At 40.4% G+C, this 18,403-nt stretch overlaps 1 protein-coding gene and 1 long non-coding RNA gene across 5 annotated transcripts in view; one reads left to right on the plus strand and one right to left on the minus strand.

Moving 5' to 3' along the window:
* Positions 1–6,264: 6,264 nt before the first annotated feature.
* Positions 6,265–18,403, minus strand: part of BIRC6 (baculoviral IAP repeat containing 6) — a 173,386-nt gene continuing 161,247 nt past the window's right edge. For all 4 annotated transcript variants that reach the window (XM_063390687.1, XM_063390688.1, XM_063390686.1 and 1 more), the window contains 6 exons: positions 17,596–17,813; positions 16,742–16,903; positions 15,365–15,442; positions 11,726–11,914; positions 8,606–8,740; positions 6,265–7,640 (listed from right to left, as the gene is read on the minus strand). In XM_063390687.1, coding sequence (XP_063246757.1) covers positions 7,461–7,640; positions 8,606–8,740; positions 11,726–11,914; positions 15,365–15,442; positions 16,742–16,903; positions 17,596–17,813 — 962 coding nt within the window. In that variant the 3' untranslated portion in view covers positions 6,265–7,460. The remainder of the gene's footprint in view (positions 7,641–8,605; positions 8,741–11,725; positions 11,915–15,364; positions 15,443–16,741; positions 16,904–17,595; positions 17,814–18,403) is intronic.
* LOC134547110 (uncharacterized) lies at positions 8,747–14,480 on the plus strand. The gene is made up of 3 exons (XR_010079374.1): positions 8,747–11,105; positions 12,966–13,072; positions 13,818–14,480. It is a non-coding gene; the product is annotated as an uncharacterized LOC134547110 (long non-coding RNA).

An 18,403-nucleotide genomic window follows, 5' to 3' on the forward strand; every position in this document is an offset into this window, starting at 1 on the left:
AAACAATGTTCCAAAAGGAAAATTTATTGTATCACCTATTTCGATTCTCTGACATCATTCTGTCATGGCAATGAAGTGATTTACATGGAAGAATGTATTATCTCTGCTTTTAGACAAAATGAGTTTATGAAGATTAATGGTTTTACTGCAAGTATGAGAGAACCTGGAAATGGCCAGCCTTTAAAAAGTGAAACATGACCTATGCTCAATTTTCCTCCTTTTTATTTTCTTCAGTTATTATAAAATGGTTTTGGTTGTGAGTAAATGAAGAAGTAGAAATTATGTCTTGTAACTGAAGTAAGCTATAAATGCTGGGGTGTCCATGGTAACATCATCACAGAACTAGAGACAAAAGGGAGAAAGAAATCAGCTTGAAGCACAGAACTATCATGATGGCAAGTTGGATCACACATTCCATGAGGAGTCCCAGTCCTCAAGGAAGGCACATGTTCAGTTTGGGGAGGAGCAGGCTAAAGGATGATCACCTCCAGCTGTCCCTCCTGCTCACCATTCCTCTGATTCTGGAACACAGTTGACTTTGGGCAGAGAACTTAGAATACAGAATGGTCGTATGAATGGGGAAATAGTATTTTAACAGGAAAGCATGGAGCAAATAATCTTTTCTGATACAGGTCTTAAAATGACTTGAAACATTTTCTTTAGCTTCATACAGAGCTGTATTTTTTCCTTATGTATCATATAAATAACAAGTGATACACCAAGGCTTAAACGAAGATGAGAAGAAGATGCTGAATACGAACTCTGAAATATTTTCTTTACATATCTTAACTGAACTAAAACCCAAAGGCCATTAAGGCAAAACCTGTTCAACTATGGAAGAACTTCAATTCAGGAAAAATGTAAACAGTGGCATTTTTTTTCCAGGAGTCTTATGGAACAAAATCACTCTGCTGAAAAGAAGGCAAAGGTTGAGGTGAACACTGGCAATTTAATCTGCATGGAGACTTTGTATCAGTCACAAGATGTAATATTTGAGAATGAAGAATTTCTGTATGACAGATCAACTACACTTTGCTTTTGGACATTTAATCCCAGGCTGTGATGGATGCTGGGCACTGAGCACTGTTCTGCTGCCTCAGTGGAGCCTTGGTGCCCTTCACTCTGTTGAAATGTGTAAAATGAACTATCGGGGAAAAATGAAAACTGGATTAATTTACAGTCATGCCTTGTCCTCAGTGACATTGATGGGACAACTGTCTTTGAGGGCACACTTGGAAATGGAAAATAACTTGCTGTTGGGTTCTGTGCATGAAAAGGCATTTGCAAGTAAAGCAAAAATGTATTTAAGGTAGTGATTAAAAATACACAAGCCATACTAACATTTTCAGGAAGACAGCAGTATTAACCGTGTCATTTTTGTTAAAATGATTAATCTGAGTCTTCCATTAGGCGTGCGTTGAATTTAGCATTCTACTGCAGTTCTCTATATGCAATCAAGAAATTTCAGCACTGTCCCCCACTGACTTCTGCTACCAGTACTTTCCTGTCTTGGCTTTTCCTCCAATACCAGTTATTGATGTTCAGTTCCCTGCTGTTTGTTCATCTGGCTATTTTTTTCTAACGTGAATGATTTCCTTGGAGAGAGAGCTAGAAATAAGTGAAAGGAGGTTTACAACCTCAGTAGGCAGTGCAGATACAAAAGGTATTTTGTTCCTTGGCTTACCTTTGCTTCAGTCACCATTTGTTCTCATCACTAGCAATTGCTTGAGTCCGAGTGTACATAGTGTACATTTGTAGTGTTGTTTGTTTTGGTTTCTTTAACTAGAGTGAAATTCGTATGGAGCTAAATCAATAGCTGGATGTAATTTCCACCTTGTTTTCCCTGTTCTGTCAAATGGATCAGGTGGTGTCTGTCAGACTCTTCATGATGCTGACACTGAAGTCTCCCAGGGACCTGTACTGGAGCAGCGTTTCAGTGTCTGTGTGACAAGCCTGCACACTCTTGCCTTTAGTGACCATGAGGCAACTGGGAGATGTGTAGAATTGAATCTTTTTTCCCTTAGTCTGAGGTTTCTATAATGCTCTGGGACTTTTCCAGAATCCCACATGCTATGGCAAAATTCAGCCAGCCAGATGGTTACATGATTTCTCTTGTGACTGCTGCTTTGCTGGAGGCCAGCCCCTGTGAGTTCTATCACATCAAGTTTCTCTGGTTGAAAGTGCCTCCAAATACAGTTGAGATGTGCAGCGTGACTCTTTGGTGGCTGAGAAGATGCGTCCTATTGGCAAGCACAGCATTCCCTTTCCAGCAATCCTGCTGCTGCCTGCTAGGTTTGGATGTGCCATCGCACCTCTGTTCCCTCTTGAATCACTGCCCCACTACATTGCCAGCAAGAAGCTGCAAGGCTGTCAGGACAGCCTGAGCTGCAGCTACAGCCGGGATGGAGCAGGGACTCACGTCCTGCAGACCATTCCCAGCCACTGTGCACAGGGATCTGGCCCTGGGTTCCCTAACGCGCGAGCGCTGCTGCTTGGCTGGGCTGGCTGCACACCAGCGATGACGGTGGCCTGGTCACAACCTGAGTTAACCACACTGGCACCCCTCCTGCAGAGCTGTCGTAGTCCAGCCTTGGAATCAGCTGCACCAGAATCTGGCTAAGGCCACCTTCTTACAAGCTGCTTAAAATACTTGCAGAAATAAGTTTATTAATTCAAAACTCTGGAATGAATGAAGAAGTTTTGATTGGAAAAGTTCTGGAAGTTTGCCTTAATGTACTTATTCCTAATTTAGGTATAGGGGAAGGTTTTCCGTGGCTGAAAACTTAGAATTTCAAGGTGAGAGAACAGGACTTGTAGAGACATCCAAGACATTGCTTAGGAATAGACTGTAAGACATTTTCTACTGGTATTCTGTTTCTGAATCACATGCTTATTTAAGTATCTTAATGAAAACAGAAAAGATGGAAACCCCTCCAAATTTTGCTTTTCCCCTTTGCTCTCCCAGTAAATAAGAAAATCCTTAATGAAGGAACACAGAATCTTGACAGATGGGAAACTCAATTTTTTTTATATGATATTTTCAGTTTGTTTTCATTTTCCACATTTGCACCCTTAACACAAAGGGGAAGATGCATTAATATACCTAGAGAACTAAGTGGAGCACCTTATTTTTTTGAGAGCCATAATTCAGGCTCTGAGGCAAGAAGACCAGAGAAGAGGTTGCAGTTTGCAGAGATGACAGGTCACAATATGCAGAATTCTCTCAGTCAAGACAGAGAATTGTGATTTGGGATTTGTTTTCTGAGCTTTTATTAAACAGAGGCAGTGGTGAGATTATTTGGCAGCTCTGCTATGGTAATTCAGTGGGTAGATAATGTATTTTCTGCATCCATGCTTTAGGAGAATAAAACAATGCAACAACCAAATCTCTGGAGAACTAAAATGTTTTTACCTGGGATTCATTTTAGAAATTGTAGAGCTTACTTTTACCCCCACTCAGCTCAGTATATTTCAGAATGCTTATTTTTGTGATATAAATGCCCAGTTGTTCCTACTACTGCTGTCACTGTCTAAAGGAGAGGAAAAATATAGCTCAGGAAACATTTTCCAGACAAATAACTGCCAGGGCAGATGCATTTATACATGGATAGATATCTCTGTGTGTTGGTGAAACACCCTGAGAAGCAGATCTGAAATACCTTCTGCACCTTGTACTTGTTCCTTATGGCGAGAAGAATGAAAATCTGTCTCCTTTTGTAAAATGCTTTTAATTTCTGTTTTCTATAGAGAGCTGACAGTCCAAGGAGGTGAGTCTAGTTGTAGTGACAGGCTTCTAGAGAAATAAAAAAGGAAACACCTGTAAATCACACTAATACAAAGGCAGCATGGAGTTATAAAATGAAGGCCTGCCTGAGAAATTCCAACTAAAAATCTAAGCCTAAGTAAATATCCTTCACAGGGATCAGAATAACATAGTTTAGTCCTGGCCTAAATGTAGGACATCTGGGTTTGTGTTCTGGTATTTATGGGTTTACAAGACAAATCAATAATATGCCAGTTTGCTTATCAAGTTGTTTTCCTCAGGACGTAAAACAGAACAGTTCTTAAAGAGCCACCAGAAACCTTTTGAGGAAGAAAAGTAATGGATGACATAGCTGGAAAGAGACAGTTTTATAGTCATGTTTTCTTAACAATGTGATCCTGCCAGAAACTGAATGCCCTATTTGACAGAGCCATCAAAAATAGCACGGTACATTTCCTGTATTCTATGGGAGCTCTCTCTCTCTCTTTTTTTTTTTAAGCAAAGAGTGGATGCTCCACTGCTGCTAAATAGAACATCCAAGCACAGCACTGGCACACTCACAGTGGAGCTCCATGGAAGTGATCACAGCCCAGTGGCTGCAGGATTTTACCCGTGGCTGCAGCAGAGTCTCCTCACCGGGCTGGTAGAGGTGCACAGTATCCACCTTGAGCTCATGGGAAAGATTTACAGAAGAAAAACAGGAACAAAGCCCAACCAACAATGCCACACAGGTCACTGCAGATCCAGTCGATCTATAGTCACACATTTTATTCTGCTTTCACCTGAACATTTAACATGTAATTACTGGACTGAAACTTGGAAGTCGTTTACAGCTTTTATGTTTCAAATTTTGTTATTTTTTTCTTTTTTTTCCTAGATTGTCATATTTGTTTTTTCCTGTATAGGAGTGGCAGAATTACAGAGGAGCATTAATCTGTACATTTATGCACATCGTTTACCTGGAGCAAATTCCAGAGGAAACCATCCAATCCTGCAGAGGCACCATCACTGCTGTCTGTACATGCAGTGTGCTGTGGCTGCAGCTGCAGAACAGGGCAGTCCTTCATGTGCAGCAGTCAGTGGAACAAGGGCTTTGCTCTCGTGGAGCACAAGGTCTCAGGGACTGCCGAGCTGTTTCTTCTTCCACAGACACTGTGGTTGCACCAGTCTGGCACTGTTGTCTGTGAAGCACCAGGAAACACTCCTGGCTTACTCTGTGCTGCCTTACTCTTCCTCTGGCAGAGTGGCTACAGCAATTCCAATGGCTGGTAACATCCCACGCTACACTGCAGAACTGTAGTGTCAACAGTCAGTCCTGGGCTAAAGGCAGCACCAAAAAACATGGAGTAAAATTCCATAATGCTCTAACAAGCAGCTTGCTGCCCTTTGCACTTTTGAAAATAACTTCCACTGAATTTTAGACGATTTTCTACAAAATCAGCTTAGCAGTTTAAAACACAGGACCTGAATGGAGGGTTAGAAACTGAGATATCTGTACAGGTTTCTATTTGCTGTGATGAAATGGTAAGAGATGAATCTTACCTTATAGGATTTGAACCTCATAGGATTTACTGTGATGTTACTGCCAAGTAGCATAGCTGACTTGTGTATTTAAAAACCTAAAAATGTGTATTTTGTATTTGTTGCCAAGTTCACAATTTACTTACTAGACTGTAACACAGTTGCAAGTTATTAAGGACTGAATCTCTGCATTAATTTGGTATAATACCATTCTAGCTCATGTTAGAGCAAAAAAAGGATAATTGGTATGTGGATGCAAATTAGAGTTTAATATCCCATGCAGCTGTTTACATCTGCTTAATTAAGCAGCAGTGACTTCACATTAGCATTGCTATGAAACTGTAAATACACACCGGAGGTAAAGGTACAATCATGTTAACCACCTTCCTCATGTCAAATCAATGCAAGATGGGTTCTTTTTGTTTCAGTCTTGTGTTTTAATGGTAAAGAAAAAAGTCTTCATGTTTAAAGAGGATCTTCGGTTTCAATACATTTGGTTTCATTACAAGTACCTGGATTTTATAAAAAGACTGTGCTCCTGTAGGCAGGCAGTTTAAGCAGTAAATGAAGAGCTCTAATGGAAACGCCTAACAAATATAATTGGAAGGCAGTGCTTAATTTTGCTTTTGGAGCCTTTACAGGAGTATCACAGTCATTTTGTACAAGAATAGAAGGTAGGTAAATACCCATCTACAAAAATGCAGGGCTCTTTTAACACTGATGAAGTTCTAACACTTGGACTGTGCGGCATAAGCTCTTTGTATCTTGTATTTACCAGCAGCTCTGGCACAGGGCTGCTTGTTTTGCTCTTGGACTAAGGACCCCTGAAGTTCCAAAGGTGTAGCCAAGCTGGTATTTTGAGAGGTATGGACAGTCAGAAGAGGCCTCAGATTAACACAACCCATCAGTAGAACACAAAAACTGCTCTTCGGTCAGGACTATCAGAACTAACTGTTAACCATCAGCATAAGAACACAACCTCAGTTGGTGCCGTTTTTAATGATTAGAAATAATACATTGTAAAACAAAAAGTGAGAAAATTCCAGCGTGATACTTATAAACAAAGAACAAATAGAAAACAAAATCTTTCGGTTTTGCCTGATTTATAGTATTTATCACACACACAGATCGTTAGTCTGAGGTAACACCGGTATTAACTTTTTAGTCCTTCAAGGACTGCTCAAAAATTAATAACAATGATAGCAATGCATGTTATGTTAAAAGTGAAACTTGATTATTAAATCAAGCAAAGTTCTTACCCTTTTAGTTAGGGATCTGTGGCTGCAAGTATAAAACTGGAAAGGTCTACACAGTAGGAACTACAGACCACTGGAGTCCTGTGTGGCGTGTCAGTACGTAAGAGTACAGCTGAGTATGTAAAAATCAGACATTTCAATACAGAAAAGACTTTGTTCCAGAATAGCCCTTAAGAAATTTAGAATACTGTTAGTTTGCATAAAATAGCCAAAAAACCCCAACTAATTCAGAAGTCCAAATTTGGCATGAGGTAAAACCATGTGCATTTACTTCATCTGCATTTTAGATTTAGTAAGTGTAAAATTAACTATGTTGACTGTAATGAATTCAGTCATACAAGTGCAAGTCTTCAGCTAGAATGTATTTTATGGCAGTTTATTTAAAAAATGTACCAGTAAATCATAAAAGAGGGATCATGTCCATTTAACGTTTATTGAAGTATACAGGAGGTTTTCTTTAGAATCAAATATGAGCATGACTATATGGCCAAACGTAAAATCTATCAAATTCAGTGAAAATTTTCTGACTTTAAATAGTAGCTGTAAGAATGACCAATATATATTCTTTGTTACAACCGCCCTCACTCTACAAGTAAAAAAAAAAATAATAAACATTCAGTAAACATTCTTTCCTAAGGTAGTTTCCCTTATATATCAGTGATTTATCCATTTTTTGTATACATAACTTTTTAAACATACCAATCAGTGGTTCTCACAATTGAAAAATAAAAGCACAAAAAAGTTTACACTCTTGTACAGGTAAATAAAAGATCATTTTTAATTAAACTGTATATCCTTAAGGGCATAGTATAGTTTCAATTTCATTACCTATTACATAATTAACTTCTTACATACAAATATTGACATATTTGGCTTGTGCTTCAAAGCCGTTGTGTCTACAAAGTCCATGTCAATGCAACTCATGACTTGAAATCAGTGGGGACATCTTTACTGCTGCTGGGTTTAACCTGGTCGTGCAACATGGTCTCTTCTGAGCTTGTTGTGGCACTGCATTTTTCTGGGGAGTCATCAGTGTCTGGATCCAATCCTTCAGGACAGGGAAGTTTCAGAAGTTCTTCCCGCAGCTGAGCTGTGTGACGCTGCATACACAAGAACAAGTCAGCGTGGAAGGCCACAGTTAAAACAACACTTTTCACAAGGCAAATGAGGCAAAATGAGGAGTAGGTAGAAAAGGCTTAAATGTATTATTTCCATGCCTGGATCAACTTCTCCCCTATATTTAAAGACTGGTACTTTCCTTTTAATGACAGAATAATTAGCAAGAGCTGCTAGGGACAAATTAAAGATGGTGTTCAAGGGGTGACAGCAGAAACTGGCTTGGACTTGGTAGGTCATACAGTCAAACTAAATTTATATAGAATTCATGATGAGACCTGTCACAGAGACAGATATGCAGAGATTTGTATACTATCACAATAACTTCATTTTGAAGACCAGTCACACTGAAAGAATGGAAGTCTGGCAATAGAAAAAAGAAGCCTTCAAATATTTGGGGTTTGCATCTCAGGGGAAATAAAACATAGAACTGTTGTCTGTGTGGTCACAAAATACACAAATGGTAATACTTGGCTAGGAAGGTGGAAAATATTTATAATGGTTACAACTTGATTAAAGTTAACACAGGGTAGGACTGCTTGTAGCGAACCACCGTTTATTAACTGCTTGTCTACTCTAAGAGCTTGTTTTCTGGCAAGGAATTGGTTGTAATACAACTTTACTAACCCCTACCCACCCTCAGAGTGAACAAAAAAACCTGTTATCACAGAATATTCTGAGCTGGAAGGGACCCACAAGGACCATCAAGTCCAACTCTGAAGTGAATGGCCCTTAGGGGATGAAACCCACAACCTTGGTGGTATGAGCACGCCAACCAACTGAACTCATCTCCAGGTCACTGTATCCTATAGAAATATTCATAGAAAGAATAGGCAGGATAGCTGCTAAAGGAAAATCCAACTTGTAGTAAAAATACTGAGGAAGTGGAATGCACACACATTTCATCTCTCGCCAACTGGGAAACTTAGATTTGTCATAAAGGTCTCACCTTCAGAGCTGCTGCATGATGGGACATGGTCCTGCCCACTCGTTTGTCACTGCTGTACTGCTGTATGTCTGCTATCCACTCCTCACACTGAGCCATGATCTCCACTCTTTTCAAGTAGAAGTGTTTGTGGATGACCTGCAAGAGAACATTACCCATGTAACATGGATGGAAGAACCACACACTTTAATAATACCAAATTTGCAAGACCTCTGTGGGTCTAACTGAATATAAGGAAAAAGTATGAAGATAATTCAGAACTGAACCAGGTTGGAGATAGAATTGGAATTTCTGTCCTCAGAGGTTTCTAAAATCCAAGTGGAAAAAGCCCTGAGGACCCTGTTCTGAATTCAGCTGATGCTGTTTTGGGGAGTTTGTTGGTTTGGATATCTCTTCCAGTCTGTAGGAATCCACTGTTTGTGTGCAGCCTGCCATTTCAGCAGTCACCAGTGATACCTGTGTGCAGGGCAACCAGTGCCAGAAATACCTCGAGCAAAGGCAAAAGGGAGTGCAGAGCGCTGCTCACATTCTGCAGTTCAAAGCTGGATGTACTATGCAGGCATGAAGTTCACACAGGAGCAGTAACACTGAGACAGTGCCAAGGCTTTTGTTGTTTCTGCCCCTGCCCTGCCCTGCTAGAGAAGCACAGAGTAAGCAGAAGCACCACGTCCTCCCCTCTAACTGACCACGGGCTGCCCCACCAGAAAAGAGATGAGCAGAAACACTGTGGGCAGTATGAGCACAGGAACACTGCATCTGCAGAGAGAAGGCTCATAACAGCTGCTTCAGAGGGGATGCAACCACTTTGCTCCAGGCAGAGGCAGCACATCTGTGGACACTGGAATTCCCAGGACATGGTAGTTGAGCTGCCCGGTTTGGATGAGAGCCAGTATTTCATTGAAGAGTAATTCTGGTATTGAAGTACATATTTGAGTTTAAAAAATCCAAACAATCAACACTCACACCAAGTTGTGAAACTCTACTTGGTGTTGGCTTTGTCTTAAAACAGCTTTCTAAAACTCTGAATGGAGAAAGAAACAATAAAACCAAAGAAATTTTATTGAGCACTCAGAGTTCTTGGCCATATTGCAACATAATAGGAAAAAAAATTTTTTCCCTCTAGAGGTTAGAAAACAGGGCTATCTGTCTAAAGAGAAACTGCATATTGAAACTGTAACTGACTTTAATTCTGGATACATTCCTTAAATCCATAATGGAGCTTGGAAAAACTCCCAAAGACTGGCAGTTTAGATCTCCCGAGCCTACCCATCATTTAAGACACTGAAGACAAGCCAGCTCAGATTTTTGAAGACAACAAATCTCAGGATCTATGTTCTTAGACCTCAATCTTCAGCATGAGTTTCCATTTGTGTTACTGAATGTATCATCACTGTTAAGGTTTCTAAGATAACCTTACAAAACCCCTATAGATCCGAACAAAAAAGGGAATCTCCCAAAGAGGTGCTCAGACAATCCGAGAGATGCATTTCCATTTGGATGGGGCTGCAGATGGAATCTAGCATTGCTCCACAGCTGCCTTTTTCATACCAGCAGTGTGAAAGCTGAGCTGCAGAGTAAGCACACCACTAACTGAGACTCTTACAGAAAAGTGCAGTAACAATAAGCTGGGATTCAGTTACCAAATGGTGTAATACTGCACATCCTTCACTTCTGTACATGTTAGAAGAAACGTGGAGCATTATTGTCAGGGAGCCCACTGCTTTCTTATAGATTCAATTAATTTAATTTTACTGTGATTTGAGAACACCTTTTGCCAAAGTGAAACCATTACATTAGCTAGAAGCAAAAGACCTATTAGCAGAACTTATTAGATTATGTGTCCGGATATTATCTTTATCATGGTCTTCTACCTATTGAGTAGAATATTTAAGAGGTAACGCTGAACCACCACTAGGTTTTATTTCATTAATTCAACACCCCCAGATACACTGCACGTCCTTTTTCACCTGCATGTGGATAAAAATATCTAACACTTGTAGTGCAGGTAAAGTGTCAATATTTTCTTATTCCACAAGACACAGTAATTTTAATGAAAAAAGGTTTTGCATTCCACAGGATGGCTTTTACAACACCAGGGAAGAGATGGGAGATCAACATCTCAGATGTCACACCTAGCAATGTGCATAATCCTAAAATAATGAGGCTCTTTCAGCACTTTGTTATGCAGACAATTGAAAGCATAGGTGATACTGACAGATGGTTTCATGCTTCAACACTGGCAACAGCTGCAGCAGTTCAGAGTAAAATGTGTTTTTCCGGAAATATTTGCTGTAATACTGTGAGATGATTCATGTTTGACCAAACATTTTGCATTAATACCCATACAGATTCTCTTGGTGTTTCTTCAGCTCTTTTTTCCTTGAACTCTTTGCTGTATATACAGTTCAAGACCCTGAGATGTAACTCATCTGCTTTAGAAAGGAATTGGACTACAGACACTGAGAGAAGGCCCTAATAACTAAATTCTTCTATGATGCTACAGGTGAGCTTTAGTCCATTTTCAGGAATGTAAACAAATTAAGCAATTTGATTTATTACAGTATTTTTTTTAAAGACAGCATGAATGCACGCAGGTTAGCATTGCTTTTAGCAGCATCAAGACAGTTGTTTTCAAAGGCACAGGTTTCTAGTGCAGATGCTTTGTGGAATTTCTGTTAAGGTATTTTTCGTATTTGCGTTATCTTGGTGTATCTGAAGTATTTCTTAGTATTTGCTTCAAATCACTTGTGATCCTTGGGAAGATACTGCCTGTTGTGTATGCAGAGTATGGAGCACGGAGTGCCCCTTTGCAGGGCTGACTAACAGGAGTTACAGGCCATGTAAAAGGTCCTGCTCAACAGGAGGAGTGAGCTGAGCTGAGTGAACCATGTTTTATCCAACCATGCACCAAGATCCCGTTCAGGTCACTCCCACTTGGCTTGCATTCCTCCTTCCCAGAAAAGGATCTGTGAAGTTTGGTGCATCCTTATTCACTTCAGAACAAGACAGTCTCTGGAGTCAGTTGCCACAGGTTAAAACAGACATCTCATGCACGGTCTTACCAAACATTTGCATTATTCTTACTGCTCAAAAAAGAGAAATACTGCTTTTCACAAAGCCTACCTCCTTAAAACATGGTGATGGATTTCTCATTTGTTCAAGCATTGCCCACTTGACTGTTGCCTGTCGGATATTTCCATCATATTCTCTGGAGCTCTGGGTCCCGCTCGGAGTACCTCGCGATCGCTCGTAACCTGGTTCATTGAAGTACGGTTCTGCCACCAGGATTAGAGACTGGACAGACACTAACACCTGTTAAGAGAAGAAACCAAATATTAAAATCGTGCTGCCAACATATTCTTACAAATACACAGAGCTCTGCTCACCTCACAAGCAAAACCATTTCTATGGCAAAATACTTCCATTTGTGATGCAGGCTACGTGCAAGACGGAACATCCACACTTTCAAACCTAAACTGTCACTACACACAAAAACCACCGAGTCCTGTGGCTGTCTATTTAGCTCAAACACTGAGAAAATGACAAATGTCACTTAAAGCCCTGCAAAACAAACATACAGATAAAAGTAAAAGAAAGTATTTAAAGGAAGAGATGCCTGATTGCACCCTTTTGTGAAAGAAAGTATATTTGTCAAGTTCTCAGTCAACAATTTTGATTTTTGCCCTGTGGCTAATTCTTCTAATTCTGAACTTGATGTAAAAGAAACAAAGGAGGTAAAATGCCACGTGAGCCACTGAAATTAATCCTGATCTATATTGTCTCCCATTTTTTTCTTTCAAATGAATGTTCTTAGCCATTCAGTTTCAGATTTTACAAACAATATTGTGTCATATGGCAATAAAACAAAATCTCAGTATTTTTCTTAAGGTAAGGGAAACATGTTTTCAATACTACATGAACAAAGCACCAACTATTCAGTAATTAGGAAATAATGTTCCTCCTTTCAATTTTACTATCCAGCACATATGTGAATAGATGCTTACATAAATTCAAGGTATTGAACAATATACTCAGCTATTCCTAATAAAATGGTTCCTCACTCCACAGACACAATGCCAGATCCATAACTCCCATCAAAGCAGCAGTCCAAGAGCCAGCTGAATGTCACAGGTTGCCCTCAGTCCCACCAGCACCCCACAGGAACACGCCCTCACTCCTTTAGGTGCCGTGGCACTTTGCCCTTGTACAGTGGCTGCGCTTTCATTACAGCACAGACAGGCAGTCTAGGGCAGCCAAGTCTTTATCCTGATGGACTGGACATGTAGCTGTGCAGTGGCAGATGTGAACCAGCATCCCTCGTTGGGCTGAGAAGGAAAATTAACCCAGTTTTGCTGTTTCTCAGGCAGGTGCTCCAGGTAGCTGCTGGCACCGTGTGCACCATCACAGTCTCCTGTACCTGCTCTGCACTCAACTAGAACAGTCACAGTTCTTTAGTGTTAAACCTTAAATGTAAGTAAATGCATTAAAACATACAGAATGCGCCTCACAAATCAGGTTTCATCAATCAAATGGCCACACAGATATCAAAAAAAGCAGAATATTAATGTAAATGTGCTCAGTCACAGAATGACTTCAGGGCCAAGGCTTTGGGTATGAAAGGTGTTTTGGTGATCTCTTGTGGCTTTTACTTGTCTCTGGAAGAATAGGCTTTTGCTTTTTAAAATTTTGTATTTTAGATACCTATTTTTTTTAAGTAGCTATGGTAAGAAATTTGACACTGCAGCATGGTACTCTCTGGGCCTGAATAAGCAGTTGATACTTTGAATTGTAATTGTAATGAATGAGAAACTACACCAATCTTCCAGTTTTGCTGGGTAATAAAAATTAATTTCTAAAGTATTTTGGGTGGTCTCACAATAGTTCAATCTCTGAGCCAGAAACAACATGTAGTGCCTAATTCTTTCCAAGCAATTTATTTAGTCCTACAGCTGTTTTCCATTTAGTAGTTGTAAAGTGTTTTTCTTTCAATATGATGGGGATGGGACTTTTTCCAACAGTCTTCTTACTATTCTCAAAATTAAACACTAAAAGAAGTTTTAAATTATAAACATCTATGCTGCACGTGATTTTTAACAATCAAATCTAACATTTGATTAGATTTGATTGTTAAAACAAACATTTTAATGTAAGAAAAATTACTTCAGTGAAAATAAGACTTCCTAAATACTCATACCTTTCTACTCTGATTTTACAGTTGGAAGTCCAAAATTTCAGTTCATCTCTTGATAAGAATTTGGATCTTGGGGGATTTGCACTCAGTAAGGACGTGCTGGGTACCTATCCTAACGTGATCCTCTCTCTTGATCATCTTGAAGCTGAGTGTGAGATTTGCCAGAAGTTCCCTTGATTGTTCTGCCTCTCAAAGGTGAGAGTTGATGGCTTTGCAGTGGTATCAGCTGCCTCCCTCAGCTCCCCTGGATTCACAGGGTTTGGTTCCACAGACACCTGGGTCCAAACAGCTTTGAAACTGTTTCCTCTACTGTGGGTAGTTGCTCATTCTCACAGACCTCCCTAGTGAGGGCTCAGGGACGAGGGAAAGCAAGTCTCACACCCAAGAGTGAAGCAGAGATGACCTCTGCCTTTTCCATGCCCTTGTCAATAGAATTCCTGCCCCACTGAGCAGCTGGAAAGCCTACGGAAAATGTGCTCTTTTGCTGCCAGCATACTTTTGAAAAGCTCTTCATATTTGTCTTTATAGCCCTCAACATTTTCAGTGCCATTTGAGCTTTAGTTTCCCTAATTTCTCTTCTGAATGTTTGGTCAATATCCTTTCATTTCACACAAGTAACCCATACCCTCCTTCCACCTTTTTTTTGCTTCTTTCTGCAGCTGAGCTTAGGCAAGAATTCTTGTTTACCCATGCTGGCCCTCTGCCTCACTTGCCTGACTTCCACACACTGGAGCAGACTATTCTTGAACTTGTAGGAGACTGATAAATCTGCTCTCCAAGGCCAAATCCTGAACAAGCTGAAATCTGTTCTGCTGAAGGCAGTAATTCTATTATGCTGAAGCTGTGCAGTCTTCTAGGATTTGGAACAGAAATTGTACCTTGTGCTACATAATAATTACTCCAAACTCAGAATAAATTCAGTAACTGCCATAGGAAAGAAGCCATTGCAGACTTTACTTTCACTTAATGTCTTTGCTTGTGAGTCAGTGCATGTCTGCGAAATAAAGCTGAAAATTATAAGGACTGCATGCCCTAATAAATTCTGCTCTAATGTAACACTAATTGTTATTGAACACAGCATAGCTGCACTCCCATTCCCTTCATCTTTATTCCAGCACTCAGCTCACCTGAATGCTCAGGAGCAGGAAGGCTACAGCCTGCACTAGTGTACCTCACTTTCTCACCTCTCTCTTTCGTCTTCACCATAAAAAGCTTGTGATAAATCCATGAGATGATGTCATCTCCCAGTCCTTTGATTTTCTTTTTGAAAACAAATAAACTATTTGAAATCATCTGAGCAGAGCTGGTGCAGGAATGAGCTGCACACATGAACAGCTGCTCTTCAAGACCAGACCAACAGAAATACTCATTAGAAAGAGCATTCTGAAGAACCTGTCTCCTCAGCAGTGTTCCTTTCCTAGAGTTCCAACGATGTTTTCTGGACTTTTGACTTATTTATGCTTATGTGAAGATTATTCTGGTTTAAATGTTCTAGAAAAGGGAATCCTTAGGACCAAGAGACAACTTACTACTCCTAAATGACATTTCAAGAGAAACAAGAAATTGCTCACCTGCAAAAAACTCGATGTTTGCGGATTCCATTTCTCTTCTGGCCTCCCATGCCACGTGTTGAGTATGCTTAAGCACACCTGAAAAGGTGACATTATTAATACCACAGGCAAGAATTACGACAAAATTATTCTGCTTGGACAGAACAGAATGTTGACATTATATTCATTTTTTGGACATTTTTTTTACAACAGCATTCTAAAAGACAGATTTGTTTCCTATCACAGCATCAGTGAGGTTGGAGAAGACCTCAGGGATCACCGAGTCCAACCTGTGACGGAACACCACCATGTGAACCAGACCATGGCACCGAGTGCCAGGTCCAGCCTTTCCTTTAAACACCTCCAGGGTTGGTTGGTGACTCCACACTCTCCCTGGGCAGCCCATTCCCATGTCTAATAATCCTTTCTGTGGCCAAATTCCTCCTAATGTCCAACCTAAAACTTCCCTGGTGCAGCTTAAGACCATGAGACTTTGAAAGGAAAACAGATAAAAATAATGTGGATAAGCAAGAACAGCATGCTAATAAACAAACAAGACAAGGCAGATTACTTTTCCTCACAGGAAACCTATGGATTCTAGTGGCTCAAAAAAACCCTGAATTGTGAATATTGTCTGATTCTCTACTTTCTGCTTTAAATACTGTTATAAAACCTGTAATTATGGGTTTCAAAGACAGTCATTCTGCTTAAGCATGTAACAGGTGGTTTCTGACACACAGACTATCAAGAAATTGGAATTATTCCTTAACTTTTGTAACTGATCTGAACTTGAGGGAAGTTTATGGTATTCTTGAATCTTATTGTGAAATGAAACAATCCAAGACAGAGAAAACAAAGAGACAAAACAAACAGAAGAAACTTAGCAGCAAGTTTTTCCAAGACTTAAAACAAGACAAAGAAAAATGGAGATAAAGTCTCCACTAGCAATTATACTCTGTGTCCACATTAATAGAAAGAGAATGCAGAAAAAGAGGCAAGGCACTCAGCAAACCTTCAGAAGCTGCAGCTGATATAAAGTATACTTTGTCCACGGAAAGGGTATTTCAGCTAGCCAAAACAGATTTCTGACTGGTTCATTTAGCAAAAAATGCTGGAAAAAACCATTTTTCTCAGTCAGAAGAGAAATGCTTGCTTTTTTGGTCTGATCCAACTCATAAAGGCTGGATCTCCAAAAATCTGCAAGACTATTTAGAAAGGGGGTAATTCCCACTTGAAACTGCCAAATCCCTCTCCATTTTGGTCTGCAGATCGGTATTAACCAAAGAGCTTCACCTTCTACATTGGGAGTGGCTGATCCATAATTCGATCACAAAATGAAAAAACTTGCACCTGTTTCACTTCCTCGTGACATCTAACACAGGATCCCAGCTGACCTACCTTGCCATCATTGTAGAGGTTGGGATTAAATCTCACGCTGTGGCCTCCAGTTGTTTCCAGATTCACAAGTGGAGGGGAATTTGGATAGTCTTGTGGGAAATACACATCAAATTCAAAGCAACCGTTTGCGTACGGGGTGTCTGCAGGACCAGTAATGAGAACCTACCAGTGTTAAAAAGAGAGAAACAAAGGACACTTAAAATCCCCACCCTTGTATCAATCACATGGTCGAGATTTTGTATAGAAGCATTTTATTTTGTTATAGAAGCATTTTATTCCCACCTGCTGTGTATCAGGAATTATTATTTGACCTCATAATCATACACAGGTGTCGGGCTGCTCGTTCTGTTACTGTGGGTAAGCAAAGCCCTCCACAAACACTCATTTCTCCAGATTGCAAATGGAAAGCAAGACAGAAGGAGCTGAAACTCTTTCCTGTTGGATGCTATTAGAATAGAATGGTTTTTTTTCAAACTCCAGGTCCAGAGGCACTCAGTGTTACTTCTCCATACCTACTGCCTGCCACTGCAACGGTCACATGCAAAGATATGTTTGGACCACAATGGAGCAACAGCACTAAACATTTCCCCTTGGAATAGCTGAAAAAGAACTAACCCTGTTCTATGAAGACCCCTTGGCCAGCAGAGCGCTCCTGAGGTAGACGGGCTCTCCCTGCCCCTGCCAAGTTGCTGAGAAATCAGACTCAGACTCAAATAGTACCGCTTACATGAATGCCTGGACAGCAATTGAAGTGGATGTGAAATATTTCTGGTTTTTCCTAAGATTTCAGGCACCTTCCCGAATGCTTTTATTCCAGGCTGCAGAGAGAAGTGAACCCAGCTTTGCCTCCTTACCTTCATGATGTCGAGGCGCTCCTCGTCACAGCGCACGAACACGCTGGACGAAGACGAGAGCGGCAGCGAGGTTGAGAGGGTCACGGCTTCCTGAGCCAGGCGCCGGGCCCTGGCAGCGCTGTTGGCGTCGCTCGCGTTCTTCACCTGAGACATGTAGTGGTAATTCACTTTAAAAACCAATTTGCCGTCATCGTCTTCGGAAACCATTTCAAATGTATCTAGAAGAGAAAAAAAATTTAATGCATCCGGAAAGGAGGGAAGTTTATAGTGGATTAGTCTTGGATAAAGATTATGAGCATTAAAATCAGGGAAGTATGATTTGCATCACAGTGATGCAAAAAAATACGTGTTTTGTGAGTTAACAGTGATCACAGAAACCAAAGCATTAACCGTGCTGGGCTGAAACAATTTCTGCAGCTAATTTACAAACTTTCATATGCAACTTGTCAAATATACACCACCCCCAATTTGGAGAGCTACCAGCCATTCCCAACCAGGAATATGATGATGTTACAAACACAATAATGCTAATAATGGAACCTGTGCGAAGCCAAGTGCCAGCGGTATTTATTTGTGCGCTGGTGGCAATGTTATTGAAAAACCACAGTGGAGCTGGTTTTCTTTAATCACTTGCTACACAAAATCTGCAGGACAGCTGCCAGAGGGAAAAGCTCCCACTTCCTACAAACCCTCCTAACTCCTACTCTTGGCATACACTCCACAAACATTTGTGAGGAAAACCTCTTACAAATACAACAGCACAGAAATGTGATGGCAAATGCTGTCACCACAACTCAAAAAGACTCAG

This window comes from Prinia subflava, chromosome 2 (assembly GCF_021018805.1).
Source record: "Prinia subflava isolate CZ2003 ecotype Zambia chromosome 2, Cam_Psub_1.2, whole genome shotgun sequence".
NCBI lineage: Eukaryota > Metazoa > Chordata > Aves > Passeriformes > Cisticolidae > Prinia > Prinia subflava.